Source organism: Cherax quadricarinatus, chromosome 67, assembly GCF_038502225.1.
Source record: "Cherax quadricarinatus isolate ZL_2023a chromosome 67, ASM3850222v1, whole genome shotgun sequence".
NCBI lineage: Eukaryota > Metazoa > Arthropoda > Malacostraca > Decapoda > Parastacidae > Cherax > Cherax quadricarinatus.
The window spans coordinates 3,639,713-3,665,557 of NC_091358.1; the positions used below are offsets into that span (position 1 = coordinate 3,639,713).

The 25,845-nt window shown below is 38.6% G+C and overlaps 1 protein-coding gene across 8 annotated transcripts in view; it reads right to left on the bottom strand.

Moving 5' to 3' along the window:
- Positions 1–25,845, bottom strand: part of LOC128699632 (cadherin-related family member 1) — a 69,301-nt gene that overhangs the window by 27,578 nt on the left and 15,878 nt on the right. For 2 of the 8 annotated variants that reach the window (XM_053792363.2, XM_053792366.2), the window contains exons 5-10: positions 25,344–25,532; positions 21,528–21,650; positions 21,118–21,226; positions 19,721–19,830; positions 11,856–12,333; positions 8,847–9,206 (exon numbers count right to left, since the gene is read on the bottom strand). In XM_053792363.2, coding sequence (XP_053648338.2) covers positions 8,847–9,206; positions 11,856–12,333; positions 19,721–19,830; positions 21,118–21,226; positions 21,528–21,650; positions 25,344–25,532 — 1,369 coding nt within the window. The remainder of the gene's footprint in view (positions 1–8,846; positions 9,207–11,855; positions 12,334–19,720; positions 19,831–21,117; positions 21,227–21,527; positions 21,651–25,343; positions 25,533–25,845) is intronic. The other 6 variants (XM_053792369.2, XM_053792368.2, XM_053792367.2 and 3 more) reach the window with 6 other exon arrangements.

Consider the following 25,845-nt stretch of genomic DNA (forward strand, 5'->3'; position numbering starts at 1 on the left):
TAGCAAGTGCTTGAGCAGTATAGCAAGTGCTTGAGCAGTATAGCAAGTGTTTGAGCAGTATAGCAATTGCTTGAGCAGTATAGCAAGTGCTTGAGCAGTATAGCAAGTGCTTGAACAGTATAGCAAGTGCTTGAGCAGTATAGCAATTGCTTGAGCAGTATAGCAAGTGCTTGAGCAGTATAGCAAGTGCTTGAAAAGTATAGCAAGTGCTTGAGCAGTATAGCAAGTGCTTGAGCAGTATAGCAAGTGCTTGAGCAGTATAGCAAGTGCTTGAGCAGTATAGCAAGTGCTTGAGCAGTATAGCAAGGGCTTGAACAGTATAGCAAGTGCTTGAGCAGTATAGCAAGTGCTTGAACAGTATAACAAGTGCTTGAGCAGTATTGCAAGTGCTTGAGCAGTATAGCAATAGCTTGAGCAGTATAGCAATTGCTTGAGCAGTATAGCAATTGCTTGAGCAGTATAGCAAGTGCTTGAGCAATATAGCAAGTGCTTGAGCAGTATAGCAAGTGCTTGAGCAGTATAGCAAGTGCTTGAGCAGTATAGCAACTGCTTGAGCAGTATAGCAAGTGCTTGAGCAGTATAGCAAGTGCTTGAACAGTATAGCAAGTGCTTGAGAAGTATAGCAAGTGCTTGAGCAGTATAGCAAGTGCTTGAGCAGTATAGCAAGTGCTTGAGCAGTATAGCAATTGCTTGAGCAGTATAGCAAGTGCTTGAGCAGTATAGCAAGTGCTTGAGCAGTATAGCAAGTGCTTGAGCAGTATAGCAAGTGCTTGAACAGTATAACAAGTGCTTGAGCAGTATAGCAAGTGCTTGAGCAGTATAGCAATTGCTTGAGCAGTATAGCAAGTGCTTGAGCAGTATAGCAAGTGCTTGAGCAGTATAGCAAGTGCTTGAGCAGTATAGCAAGTGATTGAGCAGTAATGCAAGTTCTTGAACAGTATAGCAAGTACTTGAGCAGTATAGCAATTGCTTGAGCAGTATAGCAAGTGCTTGAACAGTATAGCAAGTTGAGCAGTTGAGTATAGCAAGTGCTTGAGCAGTATAGCAAGTGCTTGAGCAGTATAGCAAGTGCTTGAGCAGTATAGCAAGTGCTTGAGCAGTATAGCAAGTGCTTGAGCAGTATAGCAAGTGCTTGAGCAGTATAGCAAGTGCTTGAGCAGTATAGCAATTGCTTGAGCAGTATAGCAAGTGCTTGAGCAGTATAGCAAGTGCTTGAGCAGTATAGCAAGTGCTTGAGCAGTATAGCAAGTGCTTGAGCAGTATAGCAAGTGCTTGAGCAGTATAGCAAGTGCTTGAGCAGTATAGCAAGTGCTTGAGCAGTATAGCAAGTGCTTGAACAGTATAGCAAGTGCTTGAGCAGTATAGCAAGTGCTTGAGCAGTATAGCAAGTGCTTGAGCAGTATAGCAAGTGCTTGAGCAGTATAGCAAGTGCTTGAGCAGTATAGCAAGTGCTTGAGCAGTATAGAAAGTGCTTGAGCTTGAGTATAGCAAGTGCTTGACCAGTATAGCAAGTGCTTGAGCAGTATAGCAAGTGCTTGAGCAGTATAGCAAGTGCTTGAGCAGTATAGCAAGTGCTTGAGCAGTATAGCAAGGGCTTGAGCAGTATAGCAAGTGCTTGAGCAGTATAGCAAGTGCTTGAACAGTATAACAAGTGCTTGATATAGCAAGTGCTTGAGCAGCAAGTGCTTGAGCAGTATAACAAGTGCTTGAGCAGTATAGCAAGTGCTTGATCAGTATAGCAAGTTGAGCAGTATAGAAAGTGCTTGAGCAGTATAGCAAGTGCTTGAACAGTATAGCAAGTGCTTGAGCAGTATATCAATTGCTTGAGCAGCATAGCAAGTGCTTGAACAGTATAGAAAGTGCTTGAGCAGTATAGCAAGTGCTTGAACAGTATAGCAAGTGCTTGAGCAGTATATCAATTGCTTGAGCAGTATAGCAAGTGCTTGAGCAGTATAGCAAGTGCTTGAGCAGTATAGCAAGTGCTTGAGCAGTATAGCAAGTGCTTGAGCAGTATAGCAAGTGCTTGAGCAGTATAGCAAGTGCTTGAGCAGTATAGCAAGTGCTTGAGCAGTATAGCAAGTGCTTGAGCAGTATAGCAAGTGCTTGAGCAGTATAGCAAGTGCTTGAGCAGTATAGCAAGTGCTTGAGCAGTATAGCAAGTGCTTGAGCAGTATAGCAAGTGCTTGAGCAGTATAGCAAGTGCTTGAGCAGTATAGCAAGTGCTTGAGCAGTATAGAAGTGCAGAGCAGTATAGCAAGTGCTTGAGCAGTATAGCAAGTGCTTGAGCAGTATAGCAAGTGCTTGAGCAGTATAGCAAGTGCTTGAGCAGTATAGCAAGTGCTTGAGCAGTATAGCAAGTGCTTGCTTGAGCAGTATAGCAAGTGCTTGAGCAGTATAGCAAGTGCTTGAGCAGTATAGCAAGTGCTTGAGCAGTATAGCAAGTGCTTGAGCAGTATAGCAAGTGCTTGAGCAGTATAGCAAGTGCTTGAGCAGTATAGCAAGTGCTTGAACAGTATAGCAAGTGCTTGAGCAGTATAGCAAGTGCTTGAGCAGTATAGCAATTGCTTGAGCAGTATAGCAATTGCTTGAGCAGTATAGCAACTGCTAGAGCAGTATAGCAAGTGCTTGAGCAGTATAGCAAGTGCTTGAGCAGTATAGCAAGTACTTGAGCAGTATAGCAAGTTCTTGAGCAGTATAGCAAGTGCTTGAGCAGTATAGCAAGTGCTTGAGCAGTATAGCAAGTACTTGAGCAGTATAGCAAGTGCTTGAGCAGTATACCAAGTGCTTGAGCACTATAGCAAGTGCTTGATATAGCAAGCTTGAGCAGTATAGAAGTGCTTGAGCAGTATAGCAAGTGCTTGAGCAGTATAGCAAGTTCTTGAGCAGTATAGCAAGTGCTTGAGCAGTATAGCAAGTGCTTGAGCAGTATACGAAGTGCTTGAGCAGTATAGCAAGTGCTTGAGCAGTATAGCAAGTGCTTGAGCAGTATAGCAAGTGCTTGAGCAGTATAGCAAGCTTGAGCAGTATAGCAAGTGCTTGAGCAGTATGAAGTGCTTGAACAGTATAACAAGTGCTTGAGCAGTAAAGCAAGTTCTTGAGCAGTATAGCAATTGCTTGAGCAGTATAGGAAGTGCTTGAACAGTATAGCAAGTGCTTGAGAAGTATAGCAAGTGCTTGAGCAGTATAGCAAATGCTTGAGCAGTATAGCAAGTGCATGAGCAGTATAGCAAGTGCTTGAGCGGTATAGCAAGTGCTTGAGCAGTATAGCAAGTGCTTGAGAAGTATAGCAAGTGCTTGATCAGTATAGCAAGTGCTTGAGCAGTATAGCAAGTGCTTGAGCAGTATAGCAAGTGCTTGAGCAGTATAGCAAGTGCTTGAGCAGTATAGCAAGTGCTTGAGCAGTATAGCAAGTGCTTGAGCAGTATAGCAAGTGCTTGATCAGTATAGCAAGTGCTTGAGCAGTATAGCAAGTGCTTGAGCAGTATAGCAAGTGCTTGAGCAGTATAGCAAGCAGCAGTATAGCAAGTGCTTGAGCAGTATAGCAAGTGCTTGAGCAGTATAGCAAGTTGAGCAGTATAGCTTGAAGCAGTAGTATAGCAAGTGCTTGAGCAGTATAGCAAGTGCTTGAGCAGTATAGCAAGTGCTTGAGCAGTATAGCAAGTAGCAAGTGCTTGAGCAGTATAGCAAGTGCTTGAGCAGTATAGCAAGTGCTTGAGCAAGTGCTTGATATAGCAAGTGCTTGAGCAGTATAGCAAGTGCTTAGCAGCAGTATAGCAAGTGCTTGAGCAGTATAGCAAGTGCTTGAACAGTATAGCAAGTGCTTGAGCAAGTATAGCAAGTTTGCTTGAGCAGTATAGCAAGTGCTTGAGCAGTATAGCAAGTGCTTGAGCAGTATAGCAAGTGCTTGAACAGTATAGCAAGTGCTTGAGTATAACATAGCAGCAGTATAGCAAGTGCTTGAGCAGTATAGCAAGTGCTTGACCAGTATCGCAAGTGCTTGACCAGTATAGCAAGTGCTTGAGCAGTATAGCAAGTACTTGAGCAGTATAGCAAGTGCTTGAGCAGTATAGCAAGTGCTTGAGCAGTATAGCAAGTGCTTGAGCAGTATAGCAAGTACTTGAGCAGTATAGCAAGTGCTTGAGCAGTATAGCAAGTGCTTGAGCAGTATAGCAAGTGCTTGAGCAGTATAGCAATTGCTTGAGCAGTATAGCAAGTGCTTGAGCAGTATAGTAATTGCTTGAGCAGTATAGCAAGTGCTTGAGCAGTATAGCAAGTGCTTGAGCAGTATAGCAAGTGCTTGAGCAGTATAGCAAGTGCTTGAGTATAGCAAGTGCTTGAGCAGTATAGCAAGTGCTTGAGCAGTATAGCAAGTGCTTGAGCAGTATAGCAAGCTTGAGTATAGCAAGTGCTTGAGCAGTATAGCAAGTGCTTGAGCAGTATAGCAAGTGCTTGAGCAGTATAGCAAGTGCTTGAGCAGTATAGCAAGTGCTTGAGCAGTATAGCAAGTATTGAGCAGTATAGTGCTTGAGCAGTATAGTGCTTGAGCAGTATAGCAAGTGCTTGAGCAGTATAGCAAGTGCTTGAGCAGTATAGCAAGTGCTTGAGCAGTATAGCAAGTGCTTGAGCAGTATAGCAAGTGCTTGAGCAGTATAGCAACAGTATAGCAAGTGCTTGAGCAGTATAGCAAGTGCTTGAGCAGTATAGCAAGTGCTTGAGCAGTATAGCAAGTGCTTGAGCAGTATAGCAAGTGCTTGAGCAGTATAGCAAGTGCTTGAGCAGTATAGCAAGTGCTTGAGCAGTATAGCAAGTGCTTGAGCAGTATAGCAAGTGCTTGAGCAGTATAGCAATTGCTTGAGCAGTATAGCAAGTGCTTGAGCAGTATAGCAAGTGCTTGAGCAGTATAGCAAGTGCTTGAGCAGTATAGCAAGTGCTTGAGCAGTATAGCAAGTGCTTGAGCAGTATAGCAAGTGCTTGAGCAGTATAGCAAGTGCTTGAGCAGTATAGCAAGTGCTTGAGCAGTATAGCAAGTGCTTGAGCAGTATAGCAAGTGCTTGAGCAGTATAGCAGTATAGCAAGTGCTTGACCAGTATAGCAAGTGCTTGAGCAGTATAGCAAGTGCTTGAGCAGTATAGCAAGTGCTTGAGCAGTATAGCAAGTGCTTGACCAGTATACCAAGTGCTTGAGCAGTATAGCAAGTTCTTGAGCAGTATAGCAATTTCTTGAGCAGTATAGCAATAGCAGTATAGCAAGTGCTTGAGCAGTATAGCAAGTGCTTGAGCAGTATAGCAAGTGCTTGAGCAGTATAGCAAGTGCTTGAGCAGTATAGCAAGTGCTTGAGCACTATAGCAAGTGCTTGAGCAGTATAGCAAGTTGTTGAGCAGTTAGAGCTTGAGCAGTATAGCAAGTGCTTGAGCAGTATAGCAATTGCTTGAGCAGTATAGCAAGTGCTTGAGCAGTATAGCAAGTGCTTGAGCAGTATAGCAAGTGCTTGAGCAATATAGCAAGTGCTTGAGCAGTATAGCAATTGCTTGAGCAGTATAGCAAGTGCTTGAGCAATATAGCAAGTGATTGAGCAGTATAGCAAGTTCTTGAACAGTACAGCAAGTGCTTGAGCAATATAGCAAGTGATTGAGCAGTATAGCAAGTGCTTGAGCAATATAGCAAGTGATTGAGCAGTATAGCAAGTTCTTGAACAGTATAGCAAGTGCTTGAGCAATATAGCAAGTTCTTGAACAGTATAGCAAGTGCTTGAGCAATATAGCAAGTGATTGAGCAGTATAGCAAGTGCTTGAGCAATATAGCAAGTGATTGAGCAGTATAGCAAGTTCTTGAACAGTATAGCAAGTGCTTGAGCAATATAGCAAGTGCTTGAGCAGTATAGCAATTGCTTGAGCAGTATAGCAAGTGCTTGAGCAGTATAGCAAGTGTTTGAGCAATATAGCAAGTGATTGAGCAGTATAGCAAGTTCTTGAGCAGTATAGCAAGTGCTTGAGCAATATAGCAAGTGATTGAGCAGTATAGCAAGTGCTTGACCAATATAGCAAGTGATTGAGCAGTATAGCAAGTTCTTGAACAGTATAGCAAGTGCTTGAGCAGTATAGCAATTGCTTGAGCAGTATAGCAAGTGCTTGAGCAGTATAGCAAGTACTTGAGCAGTATAGCAAGTGCTTGAGCAGTATAGCAATTGCTTGAGCAGTATAGCAAGTGCTTGAGCAGTATAGCAAGTGCTTGAGCAGTATAGCAAGTGCTTGACCAGTATAGCAAGTATTTGAGCAGTATAGCAAGTGCTTGAGCAGTATAGCAATTGCTTGAGCAGTATAGCAAGTGCTTGAACAGTATAGCAATTGCTTGAGCAATATAGCAAGTGCTTGAGCAGTATAGCAAGTGCTTGAACAGTATAGCAAGTGCTTGAGAAGTATAGCAAGTGCTTGAGCAGTATAGCAAGTGCTTGAGCAGTATAGCAAGTGCTTGAGCAGTATAGCAATTGCTTGAGCAGTATAGCAAGTGCTTGAGCAGTATAGCAAGTGCTTGAACAGTATAGCAAGTGCTTGAGCAGTATAGCAAGTGCTTGAGCAGTATAGCAAGTGCTTGAGCAGTATAGCAATTGCTTGATCAGTATAGCAAGTGCTTGAGCAGCAGTATAGCAAGTGCTTGAGCAGTATAGCAAGTGCTTGAGCAGTATAGCAATTGCTTGAACAGTATAGCAAGTGCTTGAGCAGTATAGCAAGTGCTTGAGCAGTATAGCAATTGCTTGAGCAGTATAGCAATTGCTTGAGCAGTATAGCAAGTGCTTGAGCAGTATAGCAATTGCTTGAGCAGCATAGCAAGTGCTTTAGCAGTATAGCAAGTGCTTGAGCAGTATAGCAAGTGCTTGAGCAGTATAGCAAGTGCTTGAGCAGTATAGCAATTGCTTGAGCAGTATAGCAAGTTCTTGAGCAGTATAGCAAGTGCTTGAGCAATATAGCAAGTGCTTGAGCAATATAGCAAGTGATTGAGCAGTATAGCAAGTTCTTGAACAGTATAGCAAGTGCTTGAGCAGTATAGCAATTGCTTGAGAAGTATAGCAAGTGCTTGAGCAGTATAGCAAGTGCTTGAGCAATATAGCAAGTGCTTGAGCTGTATAGCAATTGCTTGAGCAGTATAGCAAGTGCTTGAGCAGTATAGCAAGTGCTTGAGCAATATAGCAAGTATAGCAAGTGATTGAGCAGTATAGCAAGTTCTAGAACAGTATAGCAAGTGCTTGAGCAGTATAGCAATTGCTTGAGAAGTATAGCAAGTGCTTGAGCAGTATAGCAAGTAATTGAGCAGTATAGCAAGTGCTTGAGCAGTATAGCAATTGCTTGAGCAGTATAGCAAGTGCTTGAGCAGTATAGCAAGTGCTTGAGCAGTATAGCAAGTGCTTGAGCAGTATAGCAAGTACTTGAGCAGTATAGCAAGTGCTTGAGCAGTATAGCAATTGCTTGAGCAGTATAGCAAGTGCTTGAACAGTATAGCAAGTGCTTGAACAGTATAGCAAGTGCTTGAGCAGTATAGCAACTTCTTGAGCAGTATAGCAATTGCTTGAGCAGTATAGCAAGTGCTTGAGCAGTATAGCAAGTGCTTGAGCAGTATAGCAAGTACTTGAGCAGTATAGCAAGTGCTTGAGCAGTATAATAATTGCTTGAACAATATAGCAAGTGCTTGAGCAGTATAACAAGTTCTTGAGCAGTATATCAATTGCTTGAGCAGTATAGCAAGTGCTTGAGCAGTATAGCAATTGCTTGAGCAGTATAGCAAGCGCTTGAGCAATATAGCAAGTGCTTGAGCAGTATAGCAAGTGCTTGAGCAGTATAGCAAGTGCTTGAACAGTATAGCAAGTGCTTGAACAGTATAGCAAGTGCTTGAGCAGTATAGCAAGTGCTTGAGCAGTATAACAAGTGCTTGGGCAGTATGGCAAGTGCTTGAGCAGTATAGCAAGTGCTTGAGCAGTATAGCTAGCACTTGAAAAGTAGAGAAATTACTTAAAGACGTTCCGAAGGCTAACATCTCCTTCACACATCTGCACTGTTGTTAATCGTGCAGTTTCTGACGTTTCCCGATTCCCGATTTTATCTAGGTTCGAAATCTGGCTTGGTAAATAAACATTCAGATGTACTTATACCGTTTGTTTCTGTGTTTATATGTCAATGTTTATCAATAAGGAATAATTGTGTCGTTTGCTAATATTCGTTACGTAAAGTTTGGTTCATTACTGATTCTTTTTTAACCAAAATTACATTTATTGATGGGAAATACAGTTTCTTTTTTTATTTCGTTGTTTGTTTTCGTTTTCTGTGCTGGAAACTAACCTGGATTCTATTTTCGTATTGCCTGGAATAGCAAAGAAGAGACACACTTTGTAGAATGAGTTTTTATTGGGACAACGTTTCGCCCTGAGTCGAGTGTTTATCAGCTAACGATAAGGCTTCTACACTGAGAGAAATGTTGCTCCATTAAGAAGTTTGTGTTCCTGCAGTGTGTGACCTACCTGCTGAAGGGTCAGTACTGACCACAGTGTGACTGAGGCGGACGCAAGTGACACCATAAGAGATGGACCAATACACTGCATATAGGGCAATAACACCGTACTTGGTGTGTTCATTACACACACACACACACACACACATACACACACCACAACTAGAACACACACCAACTAAAATATGCACAAACTAGAGACGAAACTAGTACTGGAAAAAATGAGGACGAAGAGAACTCTGGCGAAAGACAAGAACACACGAAAATACGATTAACAAAAGCCATGGACAAACAGTATCGACATAAACAGCAAAAGCAGACAAAAGCCGAATATCGGAGTCGAGTTTTACCGAATGAAAATGTAACGTCGTTGATGTCGGCTCCCTGTACTTCAACGCTGACTTGAAAGACGTCTTGAAATTCTGCATAAATCTCGCCAGCGTAAGACTGTTTCTTGAAGGTTAAACTGGGCTTTACAAGGCCACCGGTTGTTGTCCCGGTAGTGCTGGTTGTTGTAGGTACAGAGGGGCATGCTGTTGTTGTTGCTGCATCTGTGGGGCATACGGGACAGGCTGTGGTAGCTTCAGTGGGGTAGACTGTGGTAGTTATTTCATCTGTGGGGCATACAGGGCAGGTTGTAGCAGCGTCGGTCGGGCATGGAATGGTCTCAGTTGTAGAGCATACGGGGCAAGGTGAAGTAGTTGCAGAACCTGTGATGTTGAATAGTCATCCTGTCTGTTATGCAGACTTGTCAGTGTTACACAACCCCTTTATTAGGTCAGGGTAACGGGTGATTATATATATATATATATATATATATATATATATATATATATATATATATATATATATATATATATATATATATATATATATATATATATATATATATATATATATATATATATATATATATATATATATATATATATATATATATATATATATATATATATATATATATATATATATATATATATATATATATATATATGCAAAACAACCACTCTGAAAGAATAGAGAAATTCCAAGCGCTTTCGTGACTACTCACATTATCAAGGAACTATGATAATGTGAGTAGTCACGAAAGCGCTTGGAATTTCTCTATTCTTTCAGAGTGGTTGTTTTGCATATTCTGAAATCACCTGTTTACTGTGATCTTATTGCATATATATATATATATATATATATATATATATATATATATATATATATATATATATATATATATATATATATATATATATATATATTAACACACCGGCCGTCTCCCACCAAGGCAGGGTGGGCCGAAAAATAAAAACTTTCATCATCATTCACTCCATCACTGTCTTGCCAGAGGCATGCTTACACTACAGTTATAAAACTGCAACATTAACACCCCTCTTTCAGAGTTCCGGCACTGTACTTCCCATCTCCAGGACTCAAGTCCGGCCTGCCGGTTTCCCTGAATCCCTTCAAATGCTACCTTGCTTACACTCCAACAGCACGTCAAGTCCTAAAAACCATTTGTCTCCATTCGCTCCTGTTTAACACGCTCACGCACGCTTACTGGAAGTCCAAGCCCCTCACACACAAAACCTCCTTGACCCCCTACCTCCAACCTTTCCTAGGCCGACCCCTACCCCGCCTTCGCTCCACTACAGATTTATACATTCTCTAGGTCATTCTATTTCCTTTCATTCTCTCTACATGTCCGAACCACCTCAACAACCCATCCTCAACCCTTTAGATAACAGTTTTGGTAATCCCGCACCTCCTCCTAATTTCCAAACTACGAATTCTCTGCATTGCCCTCAGACATGACGTCTCTACTGCCTCCAGCCTTCTCCTTGTTGCAACATTCCCCACCTATGTTTCACACCCATATAAGAGCGTTGGTATAACTATTCTCTCATACATTCCCCTCTTTGCTTCCATTGACAAAGTTCTTTGTCTCAACAGACTACTAAGTGCACCACTCACTTTTTTTTCCCCTCGTCAGTTCTATGATTCACCTCATCCTTCATAGACCCATCCGCTGACACGTCCACGTGTGTGTGTCTTGCCGAATACGTAAAACTTGCAATTTTGGCTTAAATAGCAACGCTGGTGTATCTGAATCAAATTTCTATATATTTTAGATCAATTAGCTAATTTTAGGGACTGATTACCTCATCTTTAGAATATACGTTTCCTGTTTTTCATTCATGTCCTTGAATTTGTACTGATACAGCTACTGGCGGGCGAAACGTCTACAATAAAGATACCCAGATGTTGTACATGTATTTAATTTTCACTCAATTTTAGGGAAATTTTTTTGAAAACGAAATATAGCATTGATGGTTTAAATCTGTGAATGCATTATCCGATCGGCATCAAACCTTCAAAGCGGAAGTATCTTACCTAGAGGAAGCTTTGAATTGTTATTGGATTCTGACCGGGCTAATTTACCAAATTTTACTTCCATTCATCTGTTTAGCTTATAGGCCTAATCAAATTGCAATTTCATGTTTTTTATTTTTTGTCCTTGTAGGATTCTAGACAATTTGAAAAAAAAAATAATTGACAACAGAAAACTGAGAAATGTTAAACATTCGTGTTTTGATGGTATTTTTAAGTATCAGAAATTTATTGAGCCTTTTTTGTATCTTATGTAGGTATCCCTAAGGAGGATACTTGGAGTATACCTGGAGGGTGTTCCGGGGGTCAACACCTCCCGCTACCCTGTCCATGACTAGGCTTCGCTAAAGTAGAGACCTGTTCTTTCTCGTCCTCCTAGGTTTCAGTTTATACCTGGAGAATGCCTCATTCGATCGACTTCAGATTTGTACAGCGGATGTAGCTATTAACATCTACAGCTGCCTTCTTTACAAGTGTTTATAGAACCCAGATTTTTTGTGCATGATAATCTGGGAAAGCCTCTTCTGGTTGACTATTTTTAAAAGTGGTTTATTCTACTTAGCAGATAGTTAAGATTGGCAACTTTCCAATTATATTTTGAGAATGGGATATGGGGAGACACCTTTCCCGGATCTACTGAGATAGAGAGGACGACGGGTGAAAAAGATTTCTACCTATAAAACCCGTGTAGTCGAAAGTGTGGAGGAATCTGTATCACTGAGTTGGTTTTGTGGATTGGCTGGGAGTAGGCTATGTAAACAAAGAGTGGGCAAGAGATGGAAGTGGGCAAGAGATGGAAGTGAGCAAGAGATGGAAGTGGGCAAGAGATGGAAGTGGGCAACAGATGGAAGTGGGCAAGAGATGGAAGTGGGCAGGAGATTCCCTTAAGCAGGTGAGTAAAACAATGCTACGCTGGTGGGTAGCGCTGGTATGTTGTCACTATCCATGTATCTGAGGCTGTGAGTACAGGAGAGTACCTGCAGTGGTGGAGCAAGGTGGGCAGGTGTACACAGTGGTTAACCAGGTGGAAAGGGTGGTACAGGTGGGACACTCGGAGGTGACAGCTGGTTCTGTAGTGGGGCATGGTGCACAGGTGGTGACCTCAGTGGTAGGGCATGGTTGACAGGTGGTGATTTCAGTGGTAAGGCATGGTTGAGAGGTGGTGGTTTCAGTGGTAGGGCATGGTTGACAGGTGATGATTTCAGTGGTAGGGCATGGCTGAGAGGTGGTGGTTTCAGTGGTAGGGCATGGTTCACAGGTGGTGGCCTCAGTGGGCACCGTCGTGGGATACACACATGGGTCAGTAGGGCATGGGGTACACGTGCCTTCTGTTGTTATGGTGGGGCAGGTACACTCTGGGCAGGTAACTTCAGTTGTGGAGACGGTGGTGGTGGGCAGCGGGGGTAGCATTACCCTCAGAACACTGGTACTAACTTCCAGAGTCTCATCTCTTGCCTAGGATATCCCACGAAGTCCCCCGAAGTCCCACGAAGATTTGGTCAAGCACGTCACACGTCAGCCCCAAAACACAACAAAAAGATGGGAATAAGACAGCAGAACAGTGGATGGAACAATTCACAAGCCACATGTCAGTACCAGAACAAATAATAACAGTGAAAATAACAGACACTGTGTAAAGGACAAAGTATTGAGGAATGTTATAACATTCATTAATGCTACGACGAATGTTGAAGGTTGTATCTCACCCAAAGATTCAGATGAAGAAGATATTTAACACTAGCTGTGATGAGGAAGATATTTAACACTAGCTGTGATGAGGAAGATATTTAACACTAGCTGTGATGAGGAAGATATTTAACACTAGCTGTGATGAGGAAGATATTTAACACTAGCTGTGATGAGGAAGATATTTAATACTAGCTGTGATGAGGAAGATATTTAATACTAGCTGTGATGAGGAAGATATTTAATACTAGCTGTGATGAGGAAGATATTTAATACTAGCTGTGATGAGGAAGATATTTAACACTAGCTGTGATGAGGAAGATATTTAATACTAGCTGTGATGAGGAAGATATTTAATACTAGCTGTGATGAGGAAGATATTTAACACTAGCTGTGATGAGGAAGATATTTAACACTAGCTGTGATGAGGAAGATATTTAACACTAGCTGTGATGAGGAAGATATTTAATACTAGCTGTGATGAGGAAGATATTTAACACTAGCTGTGATGAGGAAGATATTTAATACTAGCTGTGATGAGGAAGATATTTAACACTAGCTGTGATGAGGAAGATATTTAACACTAGCTGTGATGAGGAAGATATTTAATACTAGCTGTGATGAGGAAGATATTTAACACTAGCTGTGATGAGGAAGATATTTAATACTAGCTGTGATGAGGAAGATATTTAACACTAGCTGTGATGAGGAAGATATTTAATACTAGCTGTGATGAGGAAGATATTTAACACTAGCTGTGATGAGGAAGATATTTAACACTAGCTGTGATGAGGAGATATTTAATACTAGCTGTGATGAGGAAGATATTTAACACTAGCTGTGATGAGGAAGATATTTAACACTAGCTGTGACGAGGAGATATTTAATACTAGCTGTGATGAGGAAGATATTTAACACTAGCTGTGATGAGGAAGATATTTAACACTAGCTGTGATGAGGAGATATTTAATACTAGCTGTGATGAGGAAGATATTTAACACTAGCTGTGATGAGGAGATATTTAATACTAGCTGTGATGAGGAAGATATTTAACACTAGCTGTGATGAGGAAGATATTTAACACTAGCTGTGACGAGGAGATATTTAATACTAGCTGTGATGAGGAAGATATTTAACACTAGCTGTGATGAGGAAGATATTTAACACTAGCTATGATGAGGAAGATATTTAACACTAGCTGTGATGAGGAAGATATTTAATACTAGCTGTGATGAGGAAGATATTTAATACTAGCTGTGATGAGGAAGATATTTAATACTAGCTGTGATGAGGAAGATATTTAATACTAGCTGTGATGAGGAAGATATTTAACACTAGCTGTGATGAGGAAGATATTTAATACTAGCTGTGATGAGGAAGATATTTAATACTAGCTGTGATGAGGAAGATATTTAACACTAGCTGTGATGAGGAAGATATTTAACACTAGCTGTGATGAGGAGATATTTAATACTAGCTGTGATGAGGAAGATATTTAACACTAGCTGTGATGAGGAGATATTTAATACTAGCTGTGATGAGGAAGATATTTAACACTAGCTGTGATGAGGAAGATATTTAACACTAGCTGTGACGAGGAGATATTTAATACTAGCTGTGATGAGGAAGATATTTAACACTAGCTGTGATGAGGAAGATATTTAACACTAGCTATGATGAGGAAGATATTTAACACTAGCTATGATGAGGAAGATATTTAACACTAGCTGTGATGAGGAAGATATTTAACACTAGCTGTGATGAGGAAGATATTTAACACTAGCTGTGATGAGGAAGATATTTAATACTAGCTGTGATGAGGAAGATATTTAAAACTAGCTGTGATGAGGAAGATATTTAACACTAGATGTGATGAGGAAGATGCTTAACACTAGCTATGATGAGGAAAATATTTAACACTAGCTATGATGAGGAAGATATTTAACACTAGCTATCAAGAGGAAGATATCTAACACTAGCTATGATGAGGAAGATATTTAACACTAGCTATGATGAGGAAGATATTTAACACTAGCTGTGATGAGGAAGATATTTAACACTAGCTGTGATGAGGAACATACTTAACACTAGCTATGTTGAGGAAGATACCACTAGCTGTGATGAGGAAGATATCACTAGCTGTGATGAGGAACATACTTAACACTAGGTATGATGAGGAAGATACTTAACACTAGCTATGAGGAGGAAGATATTTAACACTAGCTATGATGTGGAAGATACCACTAGCTGTGATGAAGATATCACTAGCTGTGATGAGGAAGATACTTAACACTGTGATGAGGAAGATACTTGACACTGTGATGAGGAAGATACTTAACACTGTGATGAGGAAGATACTTAACACTGTGATGAGGAAGATACTTAACACTGTGATGAGGAAGATACTTAACACTGTGATGAGGAAGATACTTAACACTGTGATGAGGAAGATACTTAACACTGTGATGAGGAAGATACTTAACACTGTGATGAGGAAGACACTTAACACTGTGATGAGGAAGATACTTAACACTGTGATGAGGAACATACTTAACACTGTGATGAGGAAGATACTTAACACTGTGATGAGGAAGATACTTAACACTGTGATGAGGAAGATACTTAACACTGTGATGAGGAAGATAGCTCTGACTAGCTTCAACAAAAAATCTAATTAAAAAAGAAAGTCTTCAGCATGAATGAGAATAAGATTTTCATATTAGCTTTGGTAGAGACAATATTGAAGAAAGGTTCACTGAATGACTCCTTCTTGTTTATATAATTTAACATATTTTAGGCTAAAAAACAACTGTTTACATACATGGAATTAACAGCGAAAGCCCCAAATTGTGAATAAATTTACATAAGCATAGCGAACAAGACTTTAGATAACGAAAGAGAATTGTTATATTTTGCACCAGACTAGCTAGTCGATCTGGCCTGGCTTTAATAGATTAGTGTGTTACGAAATCGTAATAACACTATTGCCTTGAGTTCAAGACCCACCCATTTCGAGATTTATAGATCAGTGTGGTATAAGGCAGTTTGAACCTGCCCAATTTGTTTTTGGATTCGGGTTGGTGTTACTTAGGTGAAATAATGTGTTTCCTGATGCTCAAATTTGTTTTCTTGGTGTTGCGGTAATGAATTTATACTATATATGCATTTCATAGGTATATATTTATAGGTATGTTGCAGTTCAGAGGGTCATTTGATTTGCGATGTCTATGCACTTCTACCAAGACAGGTATTGACTGAATGATGATAAGTGTTTCGTTTTTTTGAGTCTGTCTTGGTGGGAGATAGCTGGTGAGGGGAAAAAATAATCTATCATTCTTAGTTTTTTTGTTTGTTGCTCTGTGTGGGATAGATTATCCTGAGAGATAATAATTTCCAAACAGTAGTAACTCCAGCTCTACTGGAAGGAAGACTCTGAAGCTTATGCAGTTACTTTTAGTTACTTCAGTTACTTTTAGTTACTTTAGTTCTGCTGTTTAATTTTATTTCTGCAGTTACTTGAAGTGGAATGTCTGACGATATCCTCATTACCCTACTGAAGTGTCCCAGCTCAGGCTGACACTGCTAAAGTGTCCCAGCTCAGGCTGACACTGCTGACGTGTCCCAGCTCAGGCTGACACTCCTGAAGTGTCCCAGCTCAGGCTGACACTACTGAAGCCTCCCAGTTCAAACTGGCAGATTTCATTACTCGTAGTAACAAACCCATGCTGTGTAATGCAGTGTGACAGGAAAACATAGCTAGCTTCAGTTCCCACTGTGTATCATATAGGAGTAGGCTAGCAGCACGTTTCAACCACTTTTTTAATACCAAAAAAAAAAAAAAAACTCGTGTAGGCTTCTCTAACTTGCGTCTCCAGGATTTTTATCCAACACTGAACACACCACATCAGATTTCACACAAATAACCCCTTGTCACTCGTAGGATCTAAGTCCCCTTAAAAAAACCACGGTACGGATGGTGTTAGGACCCATTGCAAGCGAATCTTAAAACTCCAGGCCAATGCGTTAGCCGTTGGGACACTTGGTTAAAATAAGATTCATCCAGCTAGGTAAATATATACACCATAGGAAGGTCAACATGGGCCTCTTAAATTTACAAGTTACGAAAAGTTTGAACCTGCTCGAATATAACAATTTCTTAAGGTAAACGAGTTTTTAAACTAGGTCTCGTTATGTTACTAACCCTGCCAAAATAAGGTCTTGCGGGAAATATTGCTAGAAGCTGTGCATAAAGTCGTGGCAACTAAGAAACAGAACTTAGCAAAACATCCAACAGAAATTCTAGCACCAGATGATGGACTTTATAGTGAAAGGTCTAATGGACCCCCCCCCCTAAAAATTATGGAGAACCAATCATTATACTTGTTACATTTAGCATACACAGATAATCACACAATTATATACACAGATTCTAAGGGGCGAATGATGATAAGTATCAGAAAGACATAGAGCCAAGACATCTTACTTATTCCCACTGGAGAAGCTGTGCAACGTAGCCTCTGATACTGTTGTTAATCTTACAGATTGATATGAAAAGATTGCACAGTGAATCCACAAAGACCTTTGCCGAATTATAACAAAAATCACCAATATAGTAAAAGGTATGGAAATGCAATTTTAAAGTTCCCAGATGAAGCGGGTGTGATGTCCCCGTTTAATGGCCCAAATGCTCCCCTGATATCACTCCTTTATGAAGGATTATGTCTTCCAGATCTTCCAGATACCAGCAGCCGACATTTAAAAAATTCCGTACTGGAATAAGTGATATCGGAAGACTTAGGTCATTGCAGCGATTAGCTGTGTTAACGACCACTAGAGGAGCAAATTTTTAATTTACATAGATCAGACAAAAAGCTGTGTGTAAACACTGGTAATTTAATTATCATATGGTAAAAACTGCATTTTCTTGTCTGTTACCAATCTGTTGTAAAATTATAGTTGAAAGTAGTCATGGGAAATCATTATATATATACAGAATATACATACGTATATATGCAAAACATTATCAAGGAACTATGAAAGTAAAGCATCCAAGGAAGCTATATAAGGGGTCTGGCCAGCACCTCACTATCAGATCCCACAACGGTTAAACACCTGACGCGCGGCGACCCAACTTGGATAGGTCCTTTGCACAACTCACCCACAAACTATTCTACCCAAGAAAATTTAAAAATTATTATTTGTCCAGTGTATTATTAAATTCTTCCCAAATTCTATTAATTATAAATGGATCTAATTTATATAAACCAAAGGAAATATTCATATTATTGTCAAAACTGCTTTTTATGAAACAAGATTCAATTATATTCCTGTCGACCATGGACTTGCTTGATACTACTTTCTCAACTTTTTGAAAATCAATTGGATGATTAAAATCTCTTACATGAATAAATAGAGCATTGGAATCTTGTCCAGTTCTAATGCTATATTTATGTTGTTTTAATCTTAGTTCGAGATTTTTACCAGTTTGACCGTAATAAACTTTATCGCAAATTTTACAAGGAATCTTATAGACACATCCATCAGCATTTTGGGGGGAATTCTTTATCAAAAGTTTTTTTACTGTATCAAGATTTTTGAATACAACTTTAATATTAAAAGTCTTAAGAAGAGAAGGCATATCAACCAAGTTTTCATGGTAAGGGAGAACCAACATATTTTTAGTTGAATAAGGCTGGTTGTCCCTTTTTGGATTGTAAAAAGTATTTCTAGCAACTTTAAAAGATTTATCAATTACATTTCTTGGGTATTTTAAATCATTACCTATTTCATAAATTTTGGATATTTTCCTCATATACATACCCGGGAAATACCCGACTGACACAGCTTAAAGGTTATCTCCCAACAGAAGCAACTAGCAGTACCCAACATAAAAAAAATCATTCTACTTGTGTTGTTACAGCTTATGGCCAATCAGACGTAATTTACCTGGTATAACTAATCAGAAAATCATAATTACCTTATTTATCCAATCAGAAATCAAAGGCTTATCCGATTCGACTAATCAGAGGGTGTCATCTCTTCTTTTTTAACCAATCATATTCACATTTTATTTGGTTTAACCAATTAGAAAGCTAATTTTATCTGTTTTAACTAATCATTCAATAGTAGCTGCTGTAGTAGTAGTAGTAGTAGTAGTAGTAGTAGTAATAGTAGTAATAGTAGTAGTAGCTGGCTTGTATGCAATCCTGTGAGTATATAAACTGAGAAATACAACGTCTCGCTGTATACAAATACACAGCGATGCACACGTCTCGGTGTACGAGTGTATACAATGAGAGATTATACATTTCGATTCATATACATCATTGTATACATTCCTCATGTTTTAATTACAGAGTGAAGATTTAATATTAATGTATATACACATTGTGATTACTATTAGTATGATGATGATTATTATTATTTTTAACAATAAAACATTAATTATGTAAATTATCAATAATTTAATGTCAACACGTATATGTCGTGCCGAATAGGTAAAACTTACCATTTTGGCTTAAATAGCAATGCTTTTCTTGCCGAATAAGGTAAGCAAAAATTTGTGTATGCAATAATTTCGCAAAAATCATTCTGAACCTAACGAAAAATATATATTTCATTGTGTTTGTTTATTTTTAAATTATTGTAAACTTATCTAAATTATAGTTAGTTGGCTTAGGCTTGTTATAATAAGGTTAGCTAAGTTTTCTAATGTTCTTTTGGTACAAATTATTAAATTTTACATTAACATATGTGAAAAAGATATATCTTTAAACGTATAAGAGAAATTTTAGATAGGACTTAATTTTAAATTAGCTCTTGCTAATTGATCAATTTTACCTATTCGGCACGACATATATATATATATATATATATATATATATATATATATATATATATATATATATATATATATATATATATATATATATATATATATATATATATATATATATATATATATATATATATATATATATATATATATATATATATATATATATATATTGATTGATTGTTGGTTTTTTGAGAAGATAAATGCTCTGGATAATGAGTAAAAATTTTGCAATGTCTTGCACCTAGAAGGGTCAACATCAGCTTAATATTCACTACAGTTCTAGACTGATAACAAGATAACTTAGGAAAGATAACTTACCGTAATGAAGAAGTCGATCGACAGGTTTATGAGAATTTCTTCGTCCAGTTCTCTTGTGAGAGTGACGTTCCCTGTGCTACTATCGATTTTGAAATAGTTCATCCCCACACCTGAATAGTGACAACTTAGATTTAGAATTCACATAGATTTAGAATTTACGTAGATTTAACATTAGCATGGACTTAGACTCAGCCTTCGCATAGAATTAACATTAATAGTGATATGAAGAATCACTAGGGTAATTGTTGATGGTGAAGAGCTCTTGATCCAAGGGATGGTAGGTGCCCTTCACTTACTGGAGTCAGATATGATTGCCTCCCATTTCCCCGACTACTACTACTGCTGCTACTACTACTACTACTAGTTTTACTACTACTGCTAGTTCTACTACTACCGCTATTACTACTACCACTACTAATACTACCACCACCACTACTATTACTACCACTGCTACTACTTCTACTACTAAACAATAATCATGATGGTCAGGATACAAACATGTGTATTTGTTGTGTGTGTGTGTGTGTGTGTGTGTGTGTGTGTGTGTGTGTGTGTGTGTGTGTGTTTGTGTGTGTGTGCGTGTGTGTGTGTGTATGTGTGTATGTATGTATGTATGTGTGTGTGTGTGTGTGTGTGTGTGTGTGTGTGTGTGTGTGTACTCACCTATTTGTACTCACCTATTTGTGGTTGCAGGGGTCGAGTCATAGCTCCTGGCCCCGCCTCTTCACTGATTGCTACTAGGTTCTCTCTCTCCCTGCTCCATGAGCTCTATCATACCTCGCCTTAAAACTATGTATGGTTCCCGCCGCCACTACGTCACTTTCTAGGCTATTCCACGGCCTGACTACTCTATGACTGAAGAAATACTTCCTAACATCCCTTTGATTCATCTGAGTCTTCAACTTCCAATTGTGACCTCTTGTGTCTGTGTCCCTTCTCTGGAACATCCCGTCTTTGTCCACCTTGTCTATTCCGCGCAGTATTTTATATGTCGTTATCATGTCTCCCCTGACCCTCCTGTCCTCCAGTGTCGTCAGGCCGATTTCCCTCAACCTTTCTTCGTAGGACAATCCCCGTAGCTCTGGGACTAGTCTTGTTGCAAACCTTTGCACTTTCTCTAATTTCTTGACGTGCTTGACTATGTGTGGATTCCAAACTGGTGCTGCATACTCCAGTATGGGCCTGATGTAAATGGTATACAGAGTCTTAAACGAATCCTTACTGAGGTATCGGAACGCTATCCGTAGGTTTGCCTGGCGTGTGTGTGTGTGTGTGTGTGTGTATGTGTGTGTGTACTCACCTAATTGTGGTTGCAGGGGTCGATTCATAGCTTATGGTCCTGTGTGTGTGTGTGTGTGTGTGTGTGTGTGTGTGCGAGGGCGCGTATGTAAACAAACCTTCAGGATCAGCGTCTATCATGGAGTATGTGATGGGAGACTTTATCTCCGTATCGCCGTCTGTAGCATACACAGCACCCGGCTGTATCTCCAGCGGTTCATCTGAGGGCTGAAAACACTTTCTTAATCCTCTTTCTAACACTACACACTGATTGTATTTTTCACTATACGTTTCACTGACACAGCTAGTTAAATTTATGTGCAGATATGACGGTATTAGTACAATGAACACTGCTTAAAAAAACCATACCACGGGTGGGGTTTGAACCCGCGGTAAGAGAGTCTCAAAACTCCAGACCGTCGCGTTAACCACTTAATATTTTATACATTATACTCCTTATTTACCACGTATTTATCAGCTCATGAGAAGAAAAGTGAGAGCTTATAGCCAGGAGTGGTAAAAGACTCACCAAAGTGGAGGTGATTTCAATGTAATAATAGTTGTAGGTGAAGATAGGTGGCTCGTCAGGCATATCTTGAACTGTTATGGTGATGCTGGATGGCTGTGATGACAAGACTGGGCTGCCCTTGTCCTGGAGTCAGATCAATGGTTAACTCAGTAAGAAAGCCTAAATACCACGTAAGACATGTGCAATTCCTGGAAATCTGTATTAATAAAGATTTCCAGGTATTGTACAAGTCTCTTATTCATCAACTTATTGATGAATGATGTAGGAGGGTGGCAGACAGCAACCATCCATAGAAGGTACTATAAAATGCAATCATATGTATTTAGGGCAAACACAGAATCAACATTCCTTAAATAATTAACAGACTTACATATATACTAAACCTTACTTGACCTCATCTAGATAACAAACTGTCTAAAGAAACTGATAAGTCTTAACTATATTACTGATATCATAGTTTAATTGTTCGATCATGAGATTTTAATGCTATGACACCACAAGTGATTGTTTACCTTTCTACTACACTTTTTTTGCCTATATTGTTCATACTTCAGACAGCTTAATATGCTCTAAAGTAACAATGTAACTAAGATCATTTAAATGATCAAGTAACAATAACATTCTAAAGTTCAGATTAGTTATTATATCCATTAGAAGATCGTGTCTGCTTTATCATCAAACAAGGAGCAAACTGGACACTTTCTGACGGTATATAAATACTGTTAATACTGACGTATTGTGGGAAGAAAAAGGCATTATACCATGACTGGAACAATACTTAAATAACTCGCGCATAGGAGAATCTTATAACGACGTTTCGCTCCGACTTGGACTAATGTTTCACTCGTTAATGGTCCAAGACGGACCGAAACGTCGTCATAAGCACAGTGGGTTTTAAGTACTGGCAGAGAACATTCGTAGTTCATTTACAAATAGGGAAAAAAGGGGAACAGGAGAAAATGCAAGGTAATCGAGGTAATCAAGTTTGATCTAAAGGTAATCGAGGTAATCAAGTTTGATCTAAAGGTAATCGAGGTAATCAAGTTTGATCTAAAGGTAATCGAGGTAATCAAGTTTGATCTAAAGGTAATCGAGGTAATCAAATTTGATCTAAAGGTAATCGAGGTAATCAAGTTTGATCTGAAGGTAATCGAGGTAATCAAGTTTGATCTTCAAGTAATCAAGGTAATCAAGTTTGATCTAAAGGTAATCGAGGTAATCAAGTTTGATCTAAAGGTAATCGAGGTAATCAAGTTTGATCTAAAGGTAATCGAGGTAATCAAGTTTGATCTAAAAGTAATCGAGGTAATCAAGTTTGATCTAAAAGTAATCGAGGTAATCAAGTTTGATCTAAAGGTATCGAGGTAATCAAGTTTGATCTAAAGGTAATCGAGGTAATCAAGTTTGATCTAAAGGTAATCGAGGTAATCAAGTTTGATCTAAAAGTAATCGATGTAATCAAGTTTGATCTAAAGGTAATCGAGGTAATCAAGTTTGATCTAAAAGTAATCGAGGTAATCAAGTTTGATCTAAAAGTAATCGAGGTAATCAAGTTTGATCTAAAAGTAATCGAGGTAATCAAGTTTGATCTAAAAGTAATCGAGGTAATCAAGTTTGATCTAAAGGTAATCGAGGTAATCAAGTTTGATCTAAAAGTAATCGAGGTAATCAAGTTTGATCTAAAAGTAATCGAGGTAATCAAGTTTGATCTAAAAGTAATCGAGGTAATCAAGTTTGATTTAAAGGTAATCGAGGTAATCAAGTTTGATCTAAAAGTAATCGAGGTAATCAAGTTTGATCTAAAAGTAATCGAGGTAATCAAGTTTGATCTAAAAGTAATCGAGGTAATCAAGTTTGATCTAAAAGTAATCGAGGTAATCAAGTTTGATCTAAAGGTAATCTAGGTAATCAAGTTTGATCTATAAGTAATCGAGGTAATCAAGTTTGATCTAAAAGTAATCGAGGTAATCAAGTTTGATCTAAAAGTAATCGAGGTAATCAAGTTTGATCTAAAGGTAATCGAGGTAATCAAGTTTGATCTAAAAGTAATCGAGGTAATCAAGTTTGATCTAAAGGTAATCGAGGTAATCAAGTTTGATCTAAAGGTAATCGAGGTAATCAAGTTTGATCTAAAAGTAATCGAGGTAATCAAGTTTGATCTAAAGGTAATCGAGGTAATCAAATTTGATCTAAAGGTAATCGAGGTAATCAAGTTTGATCTAAAAGTAATCGATGTAGTCAAGTTTGATCTAAAGGTAATCGAGGTAATCAAGTTTTATCTAAAAGTAATCGAGGTAATTAATTTTGATCTAAAAGTAATCGATGTAATCAAGTTTGATCTAAAGGTAATCGAGGTAATCAAGTTTGATCTAAAAGTATTCGAGGTAATCAAGTTTGATCTAAAAGTATTCGAGGTAATCAAGTTTGATCTAAAGGTAATCGAGGTAATCAAGCTTGATCTAAAGGAGGAAATGGTAACTCCAGTTCCCATGGATCAAGTCACATAGAGAAAAATATAATTATGGCTTAAGATCACTACTTGATCTGCATTGAAATCACCACTTTTCCCCCGTCTCTCTCCATGTCACGTTCATGATCATAGCATCATGCTCATGAGCGTAACACCATGTTCATGATAACAGACACAAGTGTAGAGCAAGCTTTAATTGTGACAACGTTTCGCTCACCGTAGAGACTCATGAAGTCAACGATAAAGTTCTAAGTAGAAGGAAACATTGCCTCGCCAAAACTCGTTCTGAAACTTTTTTTTTTCTTAAATATAATCAGCTCTGCAATATTTGGCTATTGTTTTTGTCCTAATTTATTTTGTTTCTGTTTTTGTCCTAGTTTTATTTGGTTTCTGTTTTTGTCCTAGTTTTATTTGGTTTCTGTTTTTGTCCTAGTTTTATTTGGTTTCTGTTTTTGTCCTAATTTTATTTGGTTTCTGTTTTTGTCCTATTTTATTTGGTTTCTGTTTTTGTCCTAGTTTTATTTGGTTTCTGTTTTTGTCCTAGTTTTATTTGGTTTCTGTTTTTGTCCTAATTTTATTTGGTTTCTGTTTTTGTCCTAGTTTTACTTGGCTATTGTTTTTGTCCTAGTTATATTTTGCTATTGTTTTGTCCTAGTTATATTTTGCTATTGTTTTTGTCCTAGTTATAATTTGCTATTGTTTTGTCCTAGTTATATTTTGCTATTGTTTTGTCCTAGTTATATTTTGCTATTGTTTTTGTCCTAGTTATATTTTGCTATTGTTTTGTCCTAGTTATATTTTGCTATTGTTTTGTCCTAGTTATATTTTGCTATTGTTTTGTCCTAGTTATATTTTGCTATTGTTTTGTCCTAGTTATAATTGGCTATTGTTTTTCTCCTAGTTTTATTTTGCTATTGTTTCTTTTTCTTGTTTTATTTAGCTATTGTTTTTGTCCTAGTTTTATTTTGCTATTGTTTTTCCTAGTTATATTAGAAATATTTGAATTAGGATGGCAAAAATATTCGCCTCATGATTTAAATGTATTTAGTGGTTGAAAAAAAAATTTTTTTTTTTTTGCTCTACGATACTGGTTTCTTATAGTGGTCATAATGGTACTGTGGTATAATGGTGCATTTTATTGGTGCATTCAAACATAAACACCGCTATGGTACTTTGATATTCAGTGGATGTAAGGGTACTGTTACAGTGTTACGTTTCAGAAACACACACACACACAGGAGCTGTGACTCGATTCCTGCGGGCAGAAATAGGTGAGTACACACAAAGTCACGGTTACCGTGATGGTACCACGGTTAATCGCGGCCATGACGGTGCACGTAACTCACTTTGGCAGTGATGGTACAGGTGTAACTCTTCTGTTTTTCGTAGTCAAGCTTCGAAGTGAGCTGGAACTGGACTTCGTTGATGGTGCCTGGGCCCCCGTACTCCGCCTCCGAGGTCTCCAAAGGACAGTCTTGCACCTCCAGACTGAATTCATTGTTGGGACTTGTGGCGTCATTATCACTCACCAAGACCTGAAAACAAGTGGAGAATATAAGCTCTATTCTGGGCAACCTGTCGCTCTGTGTAGAGTTCTCAAAAATATAAATCAAATTTCTAAATACTCTCTACATATCCACCCTCGTAATTTCTGTAGGGAGGTAGGGAGGGGGATGGGAGTTTTCTTGTTATTCTTGTAGGTCCCCCCACCCTTCTTCCGTAATTCTATATCTCGTATCGGTGAGTTAAATCAGTAAAATATTTACTTCTTACACCTTCCACTTGTTGCTGCATCTCTACTCGTAGCAAAACATTGTCTTGACGTAGGCATGTTATGTACCTGTCAAA